General features: G+C 37.7%; 1 protein-coding gene across 1 annotated transcript; it reads right to left on the bottom strand.

Annotated features, from left to right (window-relative positions):
• Positions 1 to 1,048: 1,048 nt before the first annotated feature.
• DEPDC7 (DEP domain containing 7) lies at positions 1,049 to 16,546 on the bottom strand. The gene is made up of 9 exons (XM_063095739.1): positions 16,474 to 16,546; positions 8,048 to 8,438; positions 6,361 to 6,485; positions 5,333 to 5,522; positions 3,188 to 3,399; positions 2,199 to 2,341; positions 1,879 to 2,004; positions 1,705 to 1,783; positions 1,049 to 1,242 (listed from the first exon to the last, which is right to left on the bottom strand). The coding sequence occupies exons 1-9, from the start codon at positions 16,544 to 16,546 to the stop codon at positions 1,049 to 1,051; spliced, it is 1,533 nt and encodes a 510-aa protein (XP_062951809.1).
• Positions 16,547 to 25,138: the final 8,592 nt, after the last annotated feature.

Here is a 25,138-nt window from a genome sequence, read left to right as displayed (position 1 = left end):
GGTGAGGCCTATAAGAAGTGATTAGATTGTATATAGAGGACTGTATGATTGTGAATGGATACATCCATTCATAGAGTAATGGGCATGGTTCTGATGGATTTATAAGGAGAGCCAGTGAGCAGGTGAGCTCGCTCTTGCTCAAGCCATTCACCATGTGATATCCTATGTTGCTGTAGAGCTACCACTAAGAACAAGGCCCTCACCAGATGTGTTCCCTGGACTTTGGATTTCCCAGCCTCCAAAACTATAAGCAATAAATATTGTTTATTTACAGATTACCCAGTTTCAGATATTTCTGTTATAAGCAACAGAAAGACTAATACAAATATTAACTGCACACTTGATATTAAGGAATTTGTGTAATAATATTGTGGTTGTGTTCTTAATGTCCTTTTGGCCATACATAATGAAACTTTGAGAAAGTGATATGTCTGAAATTTGCTGGGGTGGGAGCAAAGGATGGGTAGGGATACAGATTAAACAAGATTGGCCATGTGTTTACAATTGCTAATATTGGTTGATGGGTACATGAGAGAGTTCATTATTCTATTCTCTCCACTTTCATGTTTGGAATTTCCCGCAATAAGCATAAAAAGATGTTGAAGTTCAGAAGCAATAGGACAGTCTGATTTCTTACTTATCTACAATTTATGGTAATTAGACTATGATAAAATGAATTTGCTAAAGTTTCTATCTTGCATCTTTAAGGAGTACCTTTCAAAACACAAACCATACTCCACTACTAACATGTAATTATAGACTTCCTGTTTAATATTTTTATGTAAATACTACAATGTCATCATCTAAATTCCTGTGATGTTCTGTAAAGCATTCAGCACAATAATTATACATCAACTCACTTAAGAAAGGTCAATACTTAAAAGTAACACACAAGATGACTAATACTCAGTTTCTGACACACAAGGTATACCAAAAAAACTTTATTAAGTACGGTTTCATATTTAGAACTTCCAAGCTTACAAATATGATTGGGTTTATAAAATACATAATTTATTCTTCAATACACAACTTATATACAGATATTAACTCAGTCTCCAAAATACTCAATAAAGATGTTTGGGTGACACTTATAGAACTGACTTAGCAATTTTTTCTTCTCTTTGGCAGATAATTTTGCATCCTCATCAATTGTTTTTAGTAAATTCAACAGCTCATCTTTGGTTGTCTTCTGTGTACTGTTGGAATAGTCACTTTGATCAATTCTCTGGCAATAAATATATCCTTAAAGTTTAAAAGTAAAAAGTTCAGTTAATGACTCTTCCTCCAATTTAACTAGAAAAATCAAGCAATATTTTTATATTTATATTTTTCTTCTCCATTTTGTGAAATGCTAATAAGCACAGCTGAATTTCTAACCCTGATCAAGCTGCTTTTTACAGATGAGGACAGTGATTCTAGAGAGTTAGATAACTTGCTCAAGGCGTCCTACCAAGGCAGTAGAGGACCTGGGATCTGAACCCATTGTGTCTGGCTCTGCTAGTGTTAAGAGCCCACATTCTTAAACTGCCAAGCTATGCTCATACAAGATGGTTTTGACATAGGAGGTGCTCTGCTAAGTCTGAATAACTCTGAGGAGAATGTTTAGAATTTAGTTGAAATTAAAGTACAATTACTTACAGCAAAACAAGTTCAAATAAACATTAGGAAACTGGAGTATAATGAAAATAATATTTCTCAGATTACCTGTGTCTCTATTTGGATCTCTTCCCTTCTGTATGGCCATAAGCTTAACACTGACAATTTTATGTAGAGTTCCAGGAATCTTAAGAAAAAGAAGGGAAATGGGACATTATTCAAATGTGTTTTAATCTAGTGATCTACTACATAAACTCAACTCAACTACTTTCAGAGTGTTACCTTAAAAACATCTTTCTGATGATCCATTAAAAAAAGTACCAGAAGATCAGTCTTGCCTTTGGATAAATTTTTATTGTCAACAATAGCTTTTGAGAATATCCTTTTCACAACCATTCGGTTGTCAGTCTATAAAAACAAAACAAAACATACTCCATAGCATGTATGTATTTAAAAGACTAAGTTTAATTTTAAAAGGAATATTGAATGTAAATATCTATTATCCATTCCAGCAAACCTGATGCTGAAGACAGATAATCCAACACAAGTCCTAAAAGTCTTGAGGATACTGAATATAATTAACATTTAGACAAAAGACTTACTTCTTTTTGTAATTTAAATTCGGAAGGATGTGCTGCAACAGCCATGAAATACAGCAGTCGTCTAAATTCTTCTCTATTTTGGGAATCCAAAAGTTTTAGAAAGAGCTGAGTAGCTTCCAATGCTATTTCAGTCTTCCCATTCACTTTAGCCAAAAGAAAAAACTGCTTTTAATTGACCAAATATGACTGTATTAAAGAGAACAAAACTCAAGTCAGCTTAAGATAAATAGTACACTTATTCAAAATTATTTCCAAAAGCAAAACAAAACAAGATTTGGAATTATAATGAATAACCAATTCCATAAGGGCAGCCTCTTCTCAAATTGGCAACCAAGGACTTAATACCCTAAGGCCTTCTTATATGAAAGTACTTTAAAAAGCTTGTGGAAAAACAGAATTAACATAATATGAATCTTTCCATGAACTTTTTGAAGTACCCTCATAACACCTCTTAGGGTGTTAAATCAAACTCTTGGCTTGTAGATAAATTCCCAGCCTATGTTTTTCATTAATTCAATACATTTTGGGGGTCTCCTATTTGTAGAATACCGATGTATCCAATTCTACCTGAGAAAGAGAGAAAGGATTCTCTGAAGTCCCCAATTTGTTTTCAGCGAACCATGTGGAACAGTCTAGCTCATTGGTAGAGGGACAAAGCAGTGTCTACCATTTTGAAAAGAATGAAGGGGGTGAGGTAGTGGTGCTGGTAATTCTTCCAAAGAAGAGACCTGCTGCTCTATGCTTAAGCTTGTGGTGAGTGACCACAGCATGCTCCTGTGACAACCAGAAATTCCTATATAACTGTAGAGATTGTTGAAGCCTCTTTCCAAATGAGCCCTAGAAGTTTTGGAATAAACACACTTTCCATGGATTAACCCAGATCCACTCCCAACTTGAAATAGTACTATTTTGATTAATTTTGAGGACAACTAACTTTTTCTTGTTTCTTCCAAAAGATAAATTCTAGTATCCAGTAAAATATTACTTACCTAAGAGTTCTGCAATTCCATTATGAACATCAGATAAGTGGTTTAACAGAGGCTCCCTCCTACTGTAATATTTGCCAATGGCATCAAACAGAAGTTCTTTCACTAGGTCTGCTCTATCTGGTTGCTCAGGAAAGTTTCTGCTTATGTCCACCACCATCTGGTCTGGAAGGTACTCCAAGCAGTCAACTGCTGCAGACAGCCACTCATCTTCCCTATAGGGGAGGGGGAAGATTACTTTAAAAAGCAAAGAAAAATAAATTAAAACATAGTACCTAATTTTCTAGCTAATTTCAAGCTTGCCACCAGGATAAATTTCTACATGCTTAAAGGTAAGTGTAATTCTTTTTAATATATGAGTGTACTTTAAAAACTTAGTGGAAAAACTGGGGCTGGCTGGTTAGCTCAGTTGGTTAGAGTGCAGCCTTACATAACACCAAGGTCATGGGTTCGGATCACCATAACGGCCAGCTGCCAAAAAAAAAAAGTTAGTGGAAAAATAGAATTAGGAGATAATACAAATCTTTCCATGAACTTTCGGAAGTACCCTTATATCTCTAGATCATGTATCACAGATAAAAAAATTCAGCTTACTGTTATTTTTTTGTTTTTTTTTTGGCAAAACAGAAACTATCCACCACAATATAAAAGTAAAAAGGACATCAAAATCCAAATTCTACTCTTTCCATTTACAACAGAGACCTAGAAATTCCAAGTTACTTGCACAGGCCCAAGGCAGGACTAGATCCCAGATCTGATTCCTCCAATACAACGTTGCTTACTTCAGATCTCTGTATATGATCTATCATCTTTATTGGCTAGGACAGAATAGAGGAAGATAAAGTTTCAAAATATCAATTACCATATTTAGTAAAATGCCAGCTCAAAAAATAACTTAATATTCAATTTGTTTATAAATATAGTTAAAAAACAATCAATCATGTCCTCTACTGCCATGGACTCAGGACAACTAATTCTGCTATGAGCCAGGTGAGTTACCTCAGGCAGGTCACTTCACCTCTCTGGGCATAGTTTCAACAAGTTTATAACAAGATGCAGCCAGATGATCTTTAAGGTCACTTCTAGTACAAATTCTGTCTCTGTACATAGAAGTTAATGATAAAATGTTTTCACATATTACTTAGGCTGTACAAATGTAACTTAAACTCATAGAATAAGCTTCCTATTATATATACATGCAGAGTTTAATAACTAGTATGTTGAGATTAACTTTTTCACATAAGATTTTAAGCTACCTTCTGACATTCCATTGTTCATAGTAATAGTTCATTGGAATGTAGAACTTGTGAAATACTGAAAATGTAAGTTGTATTCCTTTCAAACATTTCCATCTCCTTAACTGGACTGGAATACTATCTGCTAAAGCAAAATTATTAAATAATCTAAAAAATATAAGAACTTATTTTAAACTTTAATAATTTTACTGAGGAGTTTCAAAGTTACGAGGAATACAGAACACTTCCTAGGAAAAAAAATATTAATTCTCTTAGGACCTGAAGTTAAGCCTTCAAACCTTAAGATTTATATTCAGGAGAATGGTAGTTGGAGGTGACTTACTGTCATTATATTTCTTTAATAAAATTAGTTAACTAAAAAATACATACTTAACAAGCATTCTAGAGAAGTATAAAAGCATATGTAGTACAAGGATTACAAGAATTTGTCAAGTCTGTTAATTTTGTTCCAGGTCCCTTTGAGGATCACCTGCATTCTTTTTTTTTTTTTTTTTTTTTTTTTTAATCACCTGCATTCTTTTTTTTTTTTTCTGGTGGCTGGCCAGTGCAAGGATCTGAACCTATGACTTTTGTGTTATAAGGTTGTGTCTTTGAGGAATCTTAAGAGACTAGACAGCCCTACATTTTAACAAAGAAGATGGAGCATAACCGTTTTCTTCACTTGATGTGCAAGTAAGTTATATGCGAAACAAAAATGAATATGAAAAATAATGAAAGTTAAACCTAATTTTTACTAAAGTAATTTTGTTCCTCTCTTTCTCAGATATAGATAATATCAACTGACAATGCAGGTCTGATCCTATGGAAAGTAAAATTCAAAAGATTACCCTAAAGTCATTATCTACAATCAATCTACAAACACACATAAACTATGATATATATTTCCACATACTGAGAGTCACTATAAGCTTTGAGAATCCCTCGATCCAGATAGTTACTGCTGTTGACCAAGTCAGGTTGCCTCTTAGGTTGAGGGACTTTAAGCACAACCTCTTGCTGTTTGAGTAAGGAGTCAAGAAGTGGAAGGTCTACAAGCTGTAGTAGACGCCCAATTGTTTCTTCTTGCCACACTTCATTAATAACTACAAAGGAGAAATGACAAGGTGAAAAGTAACAAACAATTCATAGTTACTATACACTCACCACAATATTTGTCTAGGAAGGTCTAAACTAATAAATTTCTGGCCAGAAAAATTAAAAAAAGAATGAAGCAAAGAAAAAGGAAAAGTCAACCATATGAAGTGCTTTCTTATAACAAAGTAAAACAATCCAAGATTTGTTTAAAGTGTAGGAGAACAGACTTTGGGCAACAGACTTTGGGCAACAGGAATTCTTTTCATTCTTTATAAAAGATTGTAAAAAGCAATCTGTCAAATAAGAGATCAAGTCATATAACATGTTAATAAGACCTCTGGAAGAAAGAATGACTCATTCAATCTAAAACTGGTTTGAAACTACTGGCTACAGATTATACCACTCAGGGTTCCACAAGTGGAATGGGGGAAGGAGGGTGGAAATCAAAGTCATTAAACTGCACTCCATCGCCACAGACAAGGAAGAACATAAGAATTCTGTTAATGTTTTAATGTAGTTTTCAAAATTTTATTTAACCTAATAAAACTTAAAGGAAATAAATATCTGAGAACATTTTAAATAAAAATATGCATGCAAAACATTTCAGATTTGAACCTCTGCCAGCTCACAGGACAAAAGTCAGTGTTCAAGAGTTGTAACACTGATCTATTTGTTAAAGATAATAGACTTCTGTTAAAACTTAATACAAACAGCTTTAATACATAGTGCACTCTTTCTCTGTGCTTTGTGTATTTAAATTCTAACAAAGGTTAAGATTGAAAAATTTTAAATAACTTTATTTTAAGTTAGTCTTCTATTTCTTATTTTGCATCATTTTTAGCTTACCTTGTGGTGACAAGGCTGCAGAGATATCTACATGAGGGGAGTTAGTAGGTTTTAAACTCAGATTTTCCCACAGATCCTCTAAACTGGCTGATTTGATATCAGGTGACAATGATGCATCTGCATACCTAAAATGAATTTATTTCATAAATTAATGTTTATTAGTAAGCCCACAGAATAGTATTTGACAGCTAAGAGTTTCTAAAGTTTATGTTTTCAGAGCAAAAACACAACAAACGCAAATTCTAAGAATGGAATAAAATGTAAAAACACCCCACCATCTTCCTCAAGCCTAATATACATACTCTAAATTTTCCTTTGAAAATTTAATTTTAAGAAATTCAATGACTAAAGTTTAAGTTGCCAATTTTTAAATGTAATCAAACTTCATTATGCTTACTATTTTTATCCATTATCTCTATTTGGGAGGCATTCTTTGGTGGATAATACTCATCATTTTCCAAATACAGACCTATAGTCCTTTACCTGCAATTCTGAAACCCAAAAAGCTTTAAAAATCGAAGGTTTACACAGAACTTTTACAGTGACAAAACCTGTCCTGAGACTATCATGGCCTTTATTTATCCCAGTTAGTATGAATATTCTTTTGTTCACCACAGAAATATTAATATGCCTGATTACCAGACGCTGTCACAGATCCCTCTAGGGTGTTACATGTACAGAATGACCTTTCTAAAATCCTCAAAGTTCCAACTTCCTAAGTGCATCTGTTCCCAACGGTTTCAGATAAAGTATGTGCACCTGCATCTGAAAAGTGCTGGCCACATCCTACCTCATCCTCTTTCCTTCCTACATATAGACGTAAATTTTATGTTTTAGATACAGAGTTTAAAAAATATTTGAAAAACTAATATACTAATACTCTGACTTTATGTCAGATCTGAATTACAAGAGCTTCAATTACACCTCTGTACTGTTAAGCTGAGGGAAATAAAGGAGAAAGGTGAAGTTGTTTTATTTCATGACACATAACTAAGTTCATTATGTACTCATCACCTATATCCACTACACTCAGTGCGTTCCACAATTCTTTCTCCCTCTGAATGATTCCCTCTTCTCTCCCACTGCTCCTCAGTTCAGCCCTTGTCTTCTGCAGACTGCAATACCGCAATAGATTCCTAACTAGCTCTCCCCAGTCAGCTGTCATCCAGCTGCCAGGATGACCTTTTTAAAACACCATCTCATCATACATAAAGCCTTTCCATGGTCTTCCCAACACCTGTATGATCAAGTCCAAACTCCTTAAAGTGTCACATGAAGCGTTCCAAATTCCAGCTCTCACATGCCTTTCACACTTCGCATCTGCCACTTTCTGGATTCTAGTGATTCCTACAGTCTGGGTATCTCCCTGCCTGCCTTCACCTTCGCTTTCTCATACCACTTTGTATATCAATTCTCTAACATTTTTTACACTGTAACTATAACTTGAACAGAAAAAACAATTCAAAGTTTGTTATCGTCTCTGCTAAATATAAAATAGGAACAAACAAGAAGTCTGGAAGATAATAAAGTTAACAAAATTTCCTGTGCTTTACCAAGTTTACCCACAGATCCAGATTTTAGCCAAATTTACTGTGTGAAAAACTAGTACAAAGCCAGTCAGCATCTCATAAAAAAGTAGACAAAACCCTGCTAATATCCCCATGATAATCTAACAATATATACTAACCTGGAAGGTGAGTATAGTTTGTTCTCTTTGCCTAGTTGACTGTCTTGATTACGGATTGTTGTGAATCTGTAAAGGCTGCAACTACTATCTTCAAAGGTAGGCTTTTTGTCTTTTCCAAAGACTTTAGTTGGAACTGCTTCAAATACTTTGTAGTCCATAAGAGCTTGACACACTCTCACCACTTTGGCTCGAGGAATATCTACATCACCAAAATACTTATTCTGAATTAGGTGAGAAAAAATGACATCCACAGCTTCTGAACCAATGAAGCAGTCATTGTGCCGTTTTAAGTGGTGCCTTCGTTTTTTCACTTCCACTTGTGTTTGAAGAGTGTTTATAATGCTGCTCCATACATATGTGGCTCCAAATGGCTTCTGGGCCACACTGAAACCTGGAAGAGGAAAAAACCACAGAGAAACTGAGATTTAGTGCTTTGTTCATTTGTAATAAGGTCTAAACAATTCTTACGCAAAAAGTGGCAATTTCCAAAGTTATTAATAAGGAGCAATTACGAGAGCAGCTTATTATTGAAATATTGTAACCAAGAGTAATTTGCTAAAAGATTTATTACCTAGTATATGCTTAACACTGTTGTTTGTGCTAGGATACAACAGTGAACAAAATAAAGTCCCTGTTCTCATGGACTTAGATTTTATGGGAAGAAGATATAGACAATATACATGTGTTAGATCAGTGCAAAAGAAAAATAAAGCTGGGTAAAGAGAATGCTATTTTAAATGAGATGTCAGGAAATACCTCTCTGATAAGATTATAACTGACCAGAAACTTGAATGAAAGCAGGAAGCAAGCTGTGCATGTATCTGGGGAGAGAACAGGGAGAACAGAAAGAGCAAAGGACCTGAGGTGGTACTGGGCTCTGCAGAACAGGAAGGAGGCCAGCATGGCCAGAGTGGTGTGCAAAGGGAAAGAAGAGGAGGAAGTGAGATCAAAGAGCGAGTGGAGCTGGGGTTTGAGTTTGGGTGGTGGGAGGGAGACAGATCAAGTAGGACCTTACAGCAGTTACCAGTTATGTGCAAATAACGCTATTAAGTGCCTTACACAAATGATCTAATCTTCAAAAACAACCCTTTTTTATAGATGGAAAACAGATTCATGGAGGTTATGTGCAACTTCCAGACATTACATTGAAAGAGGTAGTACTGAGATTTGGTGCATGGTCTTATACTCATATATATACATATACATAAACACACACAGAGATTGGTGGCAGGTTTAAACTAATATTTTTAAAGCTCCCTATTATGCAGGCTTATGAGTTAAGTACTTTGTAAGCAGGATAAAGTAATAATTTGGTTCTTCTCTCTTTACATAAACACAGAGTATGCCCTTTTGTGTGTTACACTTTTCAGTGATCCTCTGAAAATTCAGCAGTCCTAATTTAAGCCCTCATTTTTGTTAAGTATATTCTTCCTTTATTTTTAGGATATTTTGGCAGAGAAGTTGAAAAGTTATTATTTCCTTTAAGGCAGTCTAAAAAGGAAAACAATATGCAACAGTACAAAAGTAAGAAATAGGGGACTTATAATTAAAGAAACTGCTCCTTGAAATTACCTTCCTACTCTTTTTTAGGCAAAATAGAATGTGTAAGATGAAAGCAAAAGATAAGTTCTTAAAGGACATTAAAACTCCACTTAATGCACTAGAACCATAAATTTTAAGTGAGTCATTTGGAATTCATCTCTTCTGTTGCAATAAATATAAGGAGTGCTTGAATCACTACACGCACTGATAGCATAACTTGGAGCTACTAGCAATTTTAACATCTTTACCACGAAAATTAATAGCACACACACACACATACACAAAGCCCTTTATTGTTTATTTGTATATTTCCAATACTGAAAGTAGAAGGCTAATGTGCCACCTAACTACTATTATGATGTTAGTTTAAAATGACCAAGAAGATTGTTTCTAATTATTGAAATTATACTTTAAAATAGAAGACGTTTCATAAAAGAAGGAAGTAATTGTTACCAGTCTTCCAAACATCATGTGAGTAGTTTCAAAAATTAAATTTTAGAAGATTAACTAGATAAATCAAGCTGGAACTAGATTTACTACTGGTACAGTATTTAGTTTCTAGTGAATAGAACCAGAATCAGGCATTTGATAGAATCTCAAAATAAATCCCGGTTGTTCCTGGTATCCAGAACTCAGGAGTAGCTGTACTGTTTCCAGCCACAATGACTGACTAAAAAGACTGTTAGCAACAAACTCTTAACTTCTTCATAAACCAGAGATTAACTGAAATCTAAATGAATTTAATGTCTGCTCTTTAATCTTTTCTTTTTTTTTTTTTCCCAAATCTTCATTGTTTATAAATAACAATAGCTAACATTTGAGTACTTACAGTATGACAGGCTTTGTTTTCTCTCATTTAATCCTGATAAACTTCTCTGTGAAATAGTTATTAATCCTATTTTGAGGAAATTGAGTGTCAGCAAGTCAAACAAACTTGCCCTCAATTACACAGCTACTAAATATATACTAGCTTTTCCTAGTATTTACATATAAATATTTTAAAAGTAAGCCACTAGGTTAGTAGTTTTAGCATTAACCTTTCATAGGAGACTTGGATTAAGTGAAAATAGCTTTAAGAGAGCCACAGAAATTAGAAGAAACAAAATGAACAATTCTAATATTCATGTACCCTTAACCAAGCTATTTTTTTTTTTTTTTTTTTAAAAGATGACCGGTAAGGGGATCTCAACCCTTGGCTTGGTGTTGTCAGCACCACGCTCAGCCAGTGAGCAAACCGGCCATCCCTATATAGGACCCGAACCCGTGGCCTTGGTGTTATCAGCACCGCACTCTACCGAGTGAGCCACGGGCCGGCCTAACCAAGCTATTTAAAAACTCTAGTCAATACTCCTAAAATAAGGTAGGATATCAAAAATTCTATAATAAATACTATCCACAGTACACAAGGGCAAGACAGGAAAGGAGGACAAGCAAGATTCAAATTATTGTAGTGATCAGATTGCCTTTTAAGTACCAGTAAACAGACTTCTGTGCTCGTGATAATATTAAAGAAAAAACACATAAGTTATAACACTTTAGCTACGAGTAGGTTAGCATACAAATCCTAAAAAATAAGGCTGAGTCACTTATTAATTTGAGATCAATAAGACAAGTGAAGGCGGTGAGAAGGAGGGGATATATAGACTCAGTGATGTGGAAAAAGCTAAGCTTCACGGGGGAATTAAGAGGTAAAGAATAAATTTCCCCATATTAACTTGCTGCTTAAATGTGGGAAATCAGGAAGTTTTGCAGGTTGGATAATACTGTATAAAAGATTAAAGAACAGGTTAGAGCAGGATAGTAGGCACCTGTGAGCCACACAATGTTTCCAGAGTCCTCCAGGCATGATACAATTCAGCCCTTCAGTTCTCCTCTGTTCTCACTGACCATTAATTCCCAGTCACTGCATCCTGGGATATCTCCCCTCAAGCATCGCCACCCACAGACCCAAACTAGCTCATGTTCGTACAGATACTTTAATACGTACTGTACCCTGGACTTGACAAGTAAATGTGCCAAAACCCACACCAGGATAACCTGTTTTTCTAATGCTGACTTCATCAGTTGAACACATATCCCCCTTATGCTGGTTTGAAACTTACCATCATCTAAGAGCTGAAATGAATATTGGTATAGCAGATCATGGCCCAGTAAGGTGACTTATTGTGACTTCTAAACAGGACTCAAGACACCAGAAATATACAATGAATACTTTGTAAGACTAGTAATCAAAGCTTCAGCTTGTCCTCAAAGCTCACTTGCATTTGAATTGAACAACTCTAAAATTCATCATTATCTACATCTTGATGCTTCCTTATTTTCATTTGGTCAAGTTTTTTCTGAAAGTATCATGACCAAAGGAATCAAAAAAAGTTTAGAGACCAGGTGCCATAACTCTGAATAAGAGACAACTTTTGTTAGTTGGTTTCTTCATCTACTGATACAAAAGCTGAACACTTCACTTAAGGTTAGTTTCAGATCTAAACTACTGATTATAGAAATGTAAAGACTAAAGTTATATCTCTTGCATTTAGATATGGACATTGAATACCAAATATAATATGACAAACCTATAGGTAAGACATGAAACATATGGACAATCTGCCCCTACCAGACACAAAACTTTTTGGAAGGTTGCCTAACAAAAGGTCCAGAAATTGTTTTAAACTAGATCTGTAACATACTATATGTTCTTGTAAGCACTTTATAAATCTAGGCTAGTTAACATTTACTTTTCAAGCAGTCTCATCTTTGTTTGATAATAGCTATTTCTCAAAATGTGCCCTTCAGGGCCAAGCCCGTGGCGCACTCGGTAGCGTGCTGCGCTAGGAGCGCGGCGACGCTCCCGCCGTGGGTTCGGATCCTATATAGGAATGACTGGTGCACTCACTGGCTGAGTGCCGGTCACGAAAAAAAAAAAAAAAAAAAAGTGCCCTTCACATGTATTTAAACTCTACCAAAAAAAATTTAACAATAAAAGTTCATCTTCTAAGATAATATTGAATGCTGATACACATTTGTAATACTACCAATAATGATCTTCACTTCTAAGAATGCACACTAAATAATCAAGTTAAAGTTACAAGGGGAGAATCAGCATCAACCATGATCCATGCAGTCAGCAACTCTAGTCCCACTGTGAAGACCTATTTAAAGGTAAAACAACTCTTTAATCACTTCAAATAGTGAGAGTAAACCCTTAGAAATAGATCAATATACACAATATAAATTAGATCCCAACGCAAGGTTAACATACACACAGAATTACTAAAACATGCTACCTCTGAATGAACATATTACAATTTTGTTTTCATTCTCAATCTTTAGACTGCACTAAAAAAAAGAAAAAAAAGATTCAGATAGCTGATGTTTTCATAAAACTTTTTTATGGATTGCCTCAATATAATACAGTTGGTTAGTTAATATTTGCTAGTTGTAGATTATTACTAACTACTAAACACATTTTTAAAATGAAGGGTTAAACGCAGTGGTTCTCAGTGGGAGATTCTCCCCATCCCCGAAGATGTGTGTGGAGCTAATTTTGCTTGTCACAATGGGGGGAAGGTGCTGCTGGTATCTAGCAGGCAGAGGCCAGGGATGCTGCTAAACATCCTACAATGCACAGACAGCCCCCACAACAAAGAAAATGTCAATGCCAAGGTTAAGAAAACTTGGGTTGATTGAATACCGTTCAGACACAGAAATGTGAACTAATGCAGCAGGCACAGTGCTAGGTGCTCCAAATACAAAGAGTAAGACCAGTGTGGACTTTGGAGTCCCAGAGACCTGAGTTCCATTCTCAGGTCCATCATTTACTAATATAATGCAAACTTGGGCAAACTGCCTAACTTTTCTGTTGCAAAACAGAGCAAATTCCACTTCTCTCTGTTATTGTGAGGATTGTGAGACAACATATGTTAATATGGTAGCACAGTGCCCAGCAATTAACAGATGTACAACTAAAAATAAAAGAGGCAAAACTGTCACAGTCTAGAAGAGTCTAAGGAGACATGACGACAATGTAATGTAATATCCTGGATAGGATCATGGAACAGAAAAAGAACATTAGGCAAAAACCAAGGAAATCTGAGTAAAGTATGCACTTTAGTTATTAATCATGTATCAATATTCGTTCATTAATTGTAATAAATGGACCATACTAATGTAAGATAATAATAATAAGAGAAACTGAATGTAGGACATATGGGGACTCTATGTACTAACTTATGTACTAACTGTATGACTTTTTTGTAAATCTATTCTAAAATTTTAAGTTTATCAAAAAAGTAAAAAGGAAAGTATCTTTCTTCCTCTTCCTTCTTCTGAACTCAGAGGACACAGTCCCCACCCTCAAGAAGGTTACCCTTTACCTACTCTTACCACCTGGATGATGACGTCAACCTCTGAACAGTATTCAAATAAAAATCACTAGCAGATGAAAAGACAAGATGTGACACATACCAGGGATTTAACTTTTCACCAGAAAATAACAAATCTATAAATCCTAAATCATTGAGGATTTAAGAGAATTTTAAGAAATACTTTTTCAAAGGAGATTTTAAAACATTACTCACAGAATTGTCAAGACAAAGGAAAAGGACATTTATTGGACAGTAATCAAAACCTCGTGAAAATAGATAAACGTAAAGAGAACTGTGTTTAGAGTGTTAAAACTGGGCAGCTGTGACTAAGCTGAAAAAATGTCCTATTCTACCTATACCAAGATTGCAACACTTTTACCGGCTATTGGCTGTGGTAGTCCAAAGTTTATTTTCCTCCTATTTGGCAGTAGAGATGTCAAGCTAAAGACAGACACTTTCTCTGAAAAGAAGGCTACAAGCAGGTAAAATATGTAAAATAAGTCTCTATTACTAAAAAGAACAATTTAAAAACATGTTGAGAACGGTCAACAAAAGCAGGCATTGGCTTCTGCTTCGATTCCTACAGATTAATGAGACAGCATATGGGAAGTACTCGAGCTCCCTGGAAAAGTGATACCAGGCAAATTCAAAGAATTGGGTTACAGTATGAAGGGATAACAGGATAACATACCACTTTCTGTCTGTATTAAAAGGCAAGTGTCTCTGAAGTACTGTCTGAAAGTTAGCATACAGACCTTATTTCTTCTACATAAATCAGGCCTTGGTGGTTGCAGCTCCTTTAAGGTAGGGAAGAGTTACTAACTCGTGGAGAAACAAAAGTACAAAGCTGCTTGCCAGAGCACACAGAAAAGGAATGGCAAGAAACCAAGAACAGCTGGCTCCCATTACCTTGCTCACTAGGATTGTGAGGATGCAACTAAAGGGTGGAAGAGGAGTTAACAAATGCTAACAGGTAGGGATTCCAGCTGTAGCAAGCAAAATAGATGAACACCAGTGGACCTCTCTTCCCACTGCACCTGGTACGCAGAGGACAGTGGTCTTTTCTTTCAATTCAAATCCGCTAACCAGCATTTTAACTCTTCCCTTTGAGAGTCACCTACTAAGTTTTCAAATACACATTCCCTTACACCATCTAAGAACCTGTTCACAATTGCTAAAGCCCAGAATTGGTATTTCAGCTGTTAGAGAAGACAGGGTGCCATGTTTTTTAATCAGGTGAAATTTGGGAATTTCCTTCACTCAGAAAGTGAGCCTAAAGATTTCTCAACTGTTTTCAATATCACTCGGTTTTAAATTTCAAAATGCTTCATTATTTCTCTTCTTTTCACAATATAAATCAGGGAGATATTATCAATGTAGCTATTATGTGCTTATCTGAATGTTTTAAACGGAAGAATAAGGTCAATATTACGCTCTTTCTTAGACAAGTACAAATGAAAAGTGGTTCTCCATCACAATTTATCATTAGCATTTTGAAGATTAAAAGGAGCGTTAATTAGTAAGTCAAACACAAGAGTGGGGCCACTCAGATGCACCCATTTGACCCAGAGGGAAGGAGTCAGTTTCACTGGTTGGCGGTTTACAGATGAAAGGCTTTTGTCAGATAGGCAACCAATTTCTGTAACACCCCACAATGCAGCTCCAAACAGGGGAGAAAGTTGTAAATTACACAAACAAAAAAGCCAAGTGTTCCCTAGATGTCTTAAGAGTCATCTGAGTCACCCTTATTTACTGAGCTGTAGATATGCTAGAATCAGAATTTTATAACTGCTCATCTGATTCTGTTCATTTGTTCGGACATTTGAAGAAACCAAGATGCTAAACAAACTGCCCCCAAAAGATGTAATTAAGCTGGTGGCAGAATTCACCAACTTCTCTCCTAATGTCATGTAACTTAAAAAAATAAATTCAAAACTTCTGTTCACTGAAACGTTGCTTATACAGAAAGTGTTAACAAATACCTTTTATGCCAAGTTCCTGCCACTATCACTTCTGTAACAGAAACCTCTCGTCTTTCCCAGGAAGAGTCTGAGGAGACGAGCGTGGCTCTCGATTCCTACCAGTCTGGAGAGCAAAGTGGGCAAGTGAGGCCCCGCCCCCGGCTATATCGTGCAGTCAAGTCTTGTGGTTGAGACCGGGCGCGAACAGCAAATACAGATTCCAGATGTCAGCACGTCTGTCACCAATCACGATGTGCGGCATATCCTGGAGACCTACGGCGAGCGCCGGGCACGCAGCGGGCGCGCGGACAAACGCGCGGAGAGTTCAAGTTTGGCTAACTTAGTAAAACGCTGGGCTGGGCGCCGGCTGCGACCCACCAGCCGGAGCGGAACGCTCTGCGGCCGCACGGCGGGGGCGTGGGCGGGTGGTCGTAGCTGTGCGGGGCTCCCCTCTCCCGCCGTTCGGGCGGGGACGGCTGGACGCCGCACACCCCGCCGCCCACCCGGCGCGAGGACCACAGCCCGCCCCGCGCCGTCCCCGGAGGGGGTCCTCGGCACCTACCGGGAGGCCTCTGCGCGGGGCTGTGGAGAGCCGAGAGGTTCAGCGCGGCCGCCTTCTCCCGCACCGTGGCCATCGCCCTGGCTGCCCGACGTCGCCTCCTCGGACCGCCGCAACCTGAACCGGGTGCCAGCGCCACCGCCGCCGCCGGTTAATTCGCCGGGGGCGGGGCTCTCGCAGGCCCCGCCCCTGCCGGTCACGTGTCTCCCTGCGCCGACTGTCGCCTGCGGCCCTTGCCCTCTGAGATGCCTCGGGCGTGTCTCGACGGGAAAGGTGGCCGGGTACTAAGGACTTTACTTGGTTGGGTCCTGCCGGTCCGCGCCGGCCCCCATGGGGCCTGCTGCTCCCACCGGCTAGGTTGGAACACCCTGGAACTAGGCGAGCTACTGAACTACTCTACCTCAGTGTCCTCACCTGGGAAGCAGGGACTGTAGGACCCGCTTCATGGAGTATTGTGTATGAGGATTACATGAATTCAGTGCATGCTGTTCAATAAAAACTATCAGAGGTCATTGTTTAGGCCTACGTTCCTGCTCTCGTTCCCAACAGAGCAGACTAAGAGACAAAATGGAGTCACCCCTGCTAAATTCCATGTCACTTAAGTTGTCTGATCTAACAAGAAGTGAGGAAGAGATAAAAACCAATTTCCTGAACATGCCAGTTTCAATCTTCGATAAGCAAGTTAATGAAGTTCCTTCTGCTTTAAACCTTACACGAAAGAGGTAACCTGTTAACTAATCAGTTATTTTCCTATTGTTCTGTCTCCCTGTCCCCACCTTACAAGGAAAGTAACTTTGAAATGACCAATCCGCTTTTTGTTCTTTGTTTCTGTTTTCTTCAGGTTTTTCTGTCTGTAAAGCCTTTGTGATTTGCCATGGACTCTGGAGCACTTCTCAGGCTCTGTCGGATGGTGTTTCTCAGGTTGTTTCTGACATTTGGCTCCTAATAAACTTTATGAAATTACTTCTGCCTTAATTTTGGTTGACAACGCTTAGCATTTAGTAATTGGGTCTTAAAATTAGGTCATGGTGATAATAACTGCATAAGTGTTTTACGCATACCTCCCTGTAAAGAACAAACAAATTCTTATCTGGCCCAGGAGAGCAATGTCTACAGGTCACAGGAGGGCAGCAGCCAAAGACCATGGGGCTGGCTGCCAAGACAATCTGTGCTGCCTCCAAAGTAACTCAGGGTCAGGTGGGTAGGGACAGAGTTTGATGTGGAAAGGGGAGGGTAGAAGTGAAGGCAGAGAGAGAAAGGAGAGGGATGGCTGTGAATGGGAAGCATTTTATTTTATTTATTTATTGACGGACTGTAAGGGGATCCAAACCCTTGACCTTGATGTTATCAACACTGCGCTCCAAAGCTCCAACCGACTGAGCCAACCAACCAGCCTGGGAAGCATCTTAGTTACTTGGGAAGTTGAAGCTAGGAAATCCAGGGGTCCAGTGTTGGAGTATCTCTGAAATGATGAGTGTTTTTAGTGACCAGTAATCCAATTGCTAGATACTTGCCCATTTTTTTCAAGTTTGGAAATTTTGCAAGCATTTTCAACTTTTGGTACATATGATAAATGTCTTCTCAGAGGGAGAATGCTTGTGTGATCTAGGTATAAATTAGAATGGTGTTTAAGTGGGTGTCCATTATTTTGCTTACCGGAAAAAGTTCCTGCATGTGGTTGTTTCAGAGAATACATAATTAGAAGTTCTGACCCTAGGGAGCTGGGTTTAGTGGGTGGCATGATGGGAGCAATTGCTGCTCCTAAGAGTTAAGAAAAGGTCGCCAACTGGTTGACCCTTTTTTTATGTGCTCTCTCCCCCTGGTGGTAGAAAAACCTGCCCTCACTTCTGTTTAACGAATTTCCTTTGTAATCTCATGGTTGGCTACTGCTCACAGAGGTAAGATACAACCCAGGACAAGTTGTATACACAACTTAACTTTAATCTGTCTCATGCTGCATAACTGAATGAACACACAAGTCCATCCCCACTACTTGGGAGGGAAAAAAAGTTCATCCTATTTCAGAAAACAAATCTTGACAAACACTAAGGCTGGGTCTTTTGAAAAAGGCAGGTGACCTCAGGACCATTTTGATACTTTGTGTAACATTTCGAAGAATGTTTCACCAGATTGCACTATCTATGTCTACCTCATCTGGAATGCTGGAATGCCTTTCTTTACCTATGTTTTAGGCACCCTGGAGGCTTAACCCATTTCCCACCTTCTTCACTGAACAGATTTTTCCAGTTACCCTGATATATTTCTTCTCTGATCACTTATGGCCCATACTGAGTGCTTTGCTATTCAGCCCCCAGGTAATATGGATACTCTCTGTGTCAGCATACACACACTTGATTGCCTAACAAAATCGTAAAATTGTCCAGGACAAGGAGCATATTTTCACCTCTCAGATTTCTTTCACCATCTGTGCAGTGTTGGGCACATAGTAGATGCTTTGATTGTCCTCATCAAGATACAGAGCTTTAGGGCCGAGCCCGTGGCGCACCGAGTGCGGCGCTGGGAGTGCAGCGAGGCTCCCACCGCGGGTTCGGATCCTATATAGGAATGGCCGGTGCACTCACTGGCTGAGTACCAGTCACGAAAAAGACAAAAAAAAAAAAAAAAAAAAAAAAGATACAGAGCTTTAACAAATATCAGCTTCATACTTTTAAAGTTTAATGTTTAGGAACCTCTAGTTAAAAAAAAAAAATTCCTTAAAAAAATTCCTCCCATAACTAGTAAGTATAACAATCAGACAGTTTATGACGTGAAAGGAAATTTCTTTCATCCCTTTCTGATTAATCCAGTGTACAGCTGCACAGCCTTAGGCCTTTTTTCTTTTTTTCTGTACTTAAAACTGTTGGCAGCATGAATCCAAGCTGTAATTTTTGCACAGGGGGTTTTCTTTTTTCTCTTAGAGTGCTTTAAAATCACTTTTATCGATTATTTCTCAAATAAGTGTGTCAAGTCAGTACTATGTTTAGCATATGGGAAAAACTCCACTTGATCTAAACTTTTCTAAGATCAAATTTGTCTAAGCCAGACAAGAGGTAGGAAACAGAACAGATAGTTTATGAATCACTAATTTGCTCCGGTGCAATCCTACCACACACACGCACACAGAGCACCCACTTCAGGTTTCTCTAGCAGTGTAAAACAATAATGAGTAAAAAAAACTTTTGTAGTTTTTTTAACTTTGCTATTCAGATGGCAATATAATTACCTTTACACTATTAAAGCATCGAAAGTGTAATTGTTAAATTTTCACCTCAAATTTTTGCTAGTTCAAATTTCAGGCTTATACTCTAACCAAGGCTCACCCTACCTATAATTGCCATAGTAGACTATCTGGGTTTAGGAAACATACAGTCCCATTTTTGGCACCAAGTGTTGGGGCAGAAGTGCACTGCAAACAGGAGGGAATTAAAACCTGTTTTCTGGAAGGGATCTGATACATAACTTATAACTTTGGTATGAACCTTGTTTAGTTTGGTTATTTACCTTTCCCAGAGTTCTTTCCATTTTAATCTAAATTTATCATAGAGTACATAGCAAGATTGTCCTTCATTAAAGAAATTTTGACCAACAGTACATTACATAATGGACATATTCAGGAGGACAAAGGAAGCTTTGATATTAGATAGTCTTGAGGCTGACTTTTTAAAATGATGACTGGTTATTATAGAAAAAAATTAGGGCTGGCTGGTTGGCTCACTTGGTTAGAGCATGGTGCTGACGTCACTAAGGCACCAAGGTCAAGGGTTATATGTCAGCTGTCAAAAGAAAAAAATCAGGCCTATAATTTCTTTGTTTATTTAGACTGTTACAAAGTCCAGATGAAGCAGGGAACCCTGAGCATCTTCTGATTGTTAAACCTGCCCCCTTCCATTGGAGAAACTGTTTTAGAAATTTTGTGCTTGGCTGTCTTAATCGCAAACTTTAGCTTCTGTAACCTAGCTTGCTTCCTGCACCCATGTGCTAACAAAGGTAACAGCGGTTTTGCACCACCCTAAGGGCCAAATGCAAATTTGGCTCCAGAACTGACCAGTGAGCTATGTCTCATAGCCAACCAATCCGAATTAACAGACTTGCATCCCTCATTTGCATAAGAGGACCTAAATGAGAACTTGGGCAGGAAGTTTTGGCTATATAAGGCTGCCCCTTCATTTGGAGAGACACTAGCCTGATGCTTGTGCTCTCCTTGCTTGCAAGCAATAAAGCACTGTAACACCAAGAAGAGCTGTAATAACAAAAAGACCTGTTAACTAATAAAGAGGTGTAATACCAGTGTTGGTCTTGGATTCCTCTGTGTGAGCAACCTTGCAGCACAGAAAGATTAAAGATTAAATATACACCACATTGAAAATATCCTTAAGATAGAAGATTTTTTTCAGAGCTATTTTGCATTATTTGGTATAGAGGAACGTCAGTTCAAATGAGTGCACTTCAGCAGGTCTAAAATCATCTGCTCAGGCTGGCTGGTTACCTTGGCTGGAGCACAGTGTTGTATCACCAAGGTTCAGATCCCTGTGCCAGCCAGCCAGCTTATTTACTTATTAAATAAGTAGATAAAATAATTAAAAATAAAATCATCCACTCATAATTTAGAAGATATAATTTAGATATGCATGTCCTTATAATGGCCTTTTTGAGGTGCCCAAAGACCCTGTGTCTATGAGGATTTTTATATAGACTCTAAAAAACACATTCTAAAAAGAAGTTTTCTAGTGGTAGTGTGTTTAGAAACCATTAAAAATGCAGATTTCCTTTTCCCACCCCATGTTCTGATTTACTGTTTCTGGGAAGGAGTGCCTGAGATTCACCATCATGTTTTTTTTCAATTATGGTGTAATGCACAAATCTCCCCATCATTTTTAACATGTCCAATTGATGATTGCAATAGTGAATGGCAGAGAACCACACTTTGACGGATACTCATCTAACATTTCATAAAGTTTCCTTTTAATTAATAGGATTTTTTTTTTCATTGAATGTAAGTTCCAAGATGGCAGGGATTTTTTTTTTTTTTTTTTTTTGTTTATATTTGGCAGGGATTTTGTCTTCTCTCTTCATTGCTGTATACTTAGCACTTAGCTCATTGGCTCTTAATTTTTGTGACTATCCGAATGAATATTTATTTTAGATGCAATAACTCTCAACTAAAAAATACATTCCAAATATACAATTTTCTGTATACAAAGTATACTTGATATAATGGGATATTCTAAGTTTTCTTTAAAAAGAAGTATAACATTTTTAGTGTCAATTTTTGTACACTTTTACTTGGATGTTTAAATGATAGAAGACTGAAAATTGTCACCTCTCCCAGGGTGATGGAGACGCAAAGGATTACTCAAAGCCCAATTCTCCAGAGTAGTGAGAGGCCCAGAAGGGGTTAATCTCAGGGATGACTTCTTCAAGAGAGAATTCCTAGGAGTAACCCTGAATCAGGTTTTCTCTCGATTTTTATTGTCCAGGCAAAAAGTTACAGAAAAGAACACAGGTGGTTAATCAGTCATAGTGAAAATATAAACAAACTGGCTACATGACAATTTTCATTAAAGCAGGTGCAACCTAAAAGTAGTTTAAGCAATATACCATCAAAGGAGTCATAAAACTAAGCTATGTGACATACAAAAGAACCAATGAGATAATTGTCAAGGCAACACTTAGTTCCCTAGGAAACTTAAACAGCTGAAGGTGAAATGTCGAACCAACCACTAATTGGCAGAGTAGCCTTGAAGCTTTTAGCTCACGTATTTTCCCATCTTTAGGTTTAGCTGCACCAAGGGCATCTGCTCTTAGAGCAAGCACTTTTTGCTGTGTTACAATTTTCTTATCCACACCAGAGACTTTTTAGTCCTGTGAAAGTTTTCTTCTGTTTTTTTCCCAAGCTTGGCATTACTATGTGTAATTTTAAAAAGTTAGGCTGTCCCCTAAACTACAGGACTTTGGTCCTGCAAACAACTACAGGGCTGTGGCACCACTAAGATAAAGATCCTACTAAGATCCTACTAAGCCTGATCTGAGGACCATGGTCCTGTAATCTAAGGACTTCGGTCCTACTAAGCTAAAGGTTAAGGCCCTGTAAAATACATGTGTTTTACTAATGTTAGTATCCTCCACAGAAAATGAATTATTCTAAATAATGAATTGTCTTCTATATGATTCAGAATACAGGACTTAAGTTTTCTTATTATTTAGAGACAGGCCTATGGAAGAATTAGAAGAAATCATATTTACCATAAGTATTTTGTAGAAATACTCTAGTTATCCATAATCCACCTCCTTTGTCTTTTATATACATCATAAATCAACAATGACCCTTCTCATGGCATAGTGAAATACATTAAAGGGTTATTTTACTCTTTTGTTCTGTACAAGTTTCAATTAATTAAAAACACACACATATATATATATATATCATGACCAATATTTAGAACAATAATGTCTATAGTAAGGTCATGTGATAGTTTTGGGCTGGTAAACTAATAATAGAGATAAACTATGACTGTTATAATTTTATTGAAGTCCCCAGAACTTGGCTTAGATTGACCATTTTTTCTTTTACAAATGGAGTTTATTCCCCCTCCCCCAACAAAATGGATATAGCTTTATTTTTCTTCTGAAGTAATATGTACAAAGTGTAAAAAACTACCACCGAATATTTAAAGTTATAAAAATTTTCAGATTCATAAGCACTTAATTTCTCTACTTAAAAAAGAAGAATGTGAGTTACTGTTAACATGTAACCCAGGAGTCAACATCAGTCATGAATAGCCTTAATTGATAGCTACAAAACACAAAGCTGAATACTTGGCTTCCAGAACATGACAATGAATATTTCTCCTATCTCACTGGTTGTTTTTGCCCAGTTTCCTTTCCTCTGCTACCTCCTCCTTGCCTTGTCTAGTTGAAATGTCCCAGGGCTCAGTCCTTTGTCCTCTTCTCTGTTATTTGCTCCCTCAGTAACATCATTCAGTCTCATGGTTTTAAATACTATTTGAGGACTCTCAAAATTAGATCTCTACTCTAAACCTTCCTTTAAACTTCAGCCTCATTTATTCTGCTGTCAGCTCTACATCTCCACCTGGATGTCCAGTAGGCATCCCAAACTTAACGTGTCCAAAATTGAACTCTTGATCTTCCCACTCTAAATCTGCTTCATGCAAAACTCTCTTCAGCTCAGTTAATGGTAACTTCACCTCTAGTAGCTCAGGCCAAAACTCTTGGATTCATCCTTGACTCCACTTTTTCTCTCACACCCTACATCCGATTCATGAGGAAATCTGTTTGCTCTATTTTCACAATATATCCAGAATCTGACCATTTCCCTTTCCCTCCATTCCTACTGCCCTAGCCTGAGTCTCTATCATCTCTTACTTAGATTACTGCAGTAACTTCCTAATTGGTCTTCTTGCTTTTCTCTTTCCCCCACCCTTTTCAGTTTGTTAAGATATCAGCAAGAGTAGTCCATAAAATATGTCAGATTACGCCATTCCTTGGCTAAAACCCAGCAAATGCTGCCTACCACTGCACCCTTCCATCATTCTATTCAAGCCACGCTAGCTTCCTTGCTGTTCATTAACACATCAGACACATCCCTACCTTAGGGCCACTGTACAGCAGTTCACTGTGCCTTAAATGCTCTTTTCTCAAATAAACACATGCCTAACTGTCTCGTGTTCCTGGTTCAAATGTCATCATCTCAATGAGGACATAAGCATCCTACTTAAATATGGCAGTCATGACCCCACCTCCCCCAGCTACCCCTCAGCACTCCAGGTCCTCCTTATCCTGGTCTTTTTCTCTCTTCCAAACTTCTTAGGTCCTTTTAGTACATATACTGGCTTTTAAAAATTATATCTATTGTTTATTGTCTGTCCTTCCCACCCCCAATATAATGTCCATGTGGTCAAGATTCATTGACATATACCAAGCACCCAGAACAGTGCCTAACATACAGTAGGCATTCAATGAATCTTTTATGAATTAAGGAATGAAAAGTAGATGATTTCCCCTCTGCTACTAGGTTCTCTTATTTACAGTGCAGAACTGTCCCACAGATTCCATTTCTTTTTCTTTTTCTTTTCAGTTTTTTCATGCTTAAGAGAGGTCTATTCAAGTCTAATTTTGCTTAAAACAGGGAAAGAGATACTCCTTGGGTCTCCTGTTGTGTTGTTGAGTACTTTCTCTCGGATCCTTAGCAGGAGAGCTCCTTGGTATAAGTTTACATGACCAGGTCTACAATCTAACAACCTGAGAGTTTCTTTTTTATGTTTGGTGAAATCTGTGAACTAGGGTCAGCTCTCTAGCTTTTTGTTCGGTCCACCTTGCACTCCACATACATATTGTATTCAATGTCTTTCCTATTGCAACTTCCTCCTGGGAGGGGGGGGACCGTATCACCTGCTGGCTGAGATTTGGTGTCGATATGTCTGCTCTGAGGCCTTTCAACCCTAGGACTTCCAAAGGCCTTTTGAGTGTGGGAGCGTGTCTTAGTCGGCCTGCTCCCCTGAAGGTCTTGTGAGCTGTCCTTTTTGCCGCTCCGTATTTCTCTGACTTAGGGGTCTATAGCTGGATTCTGCAAAATCTCCTCTATTTACTTACCAAACCAACATCCTGCTTTCTTTGGAAGAGAAGTTAAACACCAGCTCTGGTGTCCTTC

Source organism: Cynocephalus volans, chromosome 4 (assembly GCF_027409185.1).
Source record: "Cynocephalus volans isolate mCynVol1 chromosome 4, mCynVol1.pri, whole genome shotgun sequence".
NCBI lineage: Eukaryota > Metazoa > Chordata > Mammalia > Dermoptera > Cynocephalidae > Cynocephalus > Cynocephalus volans.
The sequence above is the reverse complement of the archived record's forward strand: the minus strand, read 5'-3'. Positions and strand labels throughout refer to the sequence as shown.

Coding starts and splice junctions, on each gene's coding strand:
- DEPDC7 (XM_063095739.1), bottom strand. CDS start 16,546: ATGGCCACGGTGCGGGAGAAGGCGGCCGCGCTGAACCTCTCGGCTCTC. Junction 5,523..6,360: donor TGCAGCCTTGTCACCACAAG/GTAAGCTAAAAA, acceptor TCTCCTTTGTAG/TTATTAATGAAGTGTGGCAA. Junction 2,005..2,198: donor AATTTAAATTACAAAAAGAA/GTAAGTCTTTTG, acceptor TTGTTTTTATAG/ACTGACAACCGAATGGTTGT.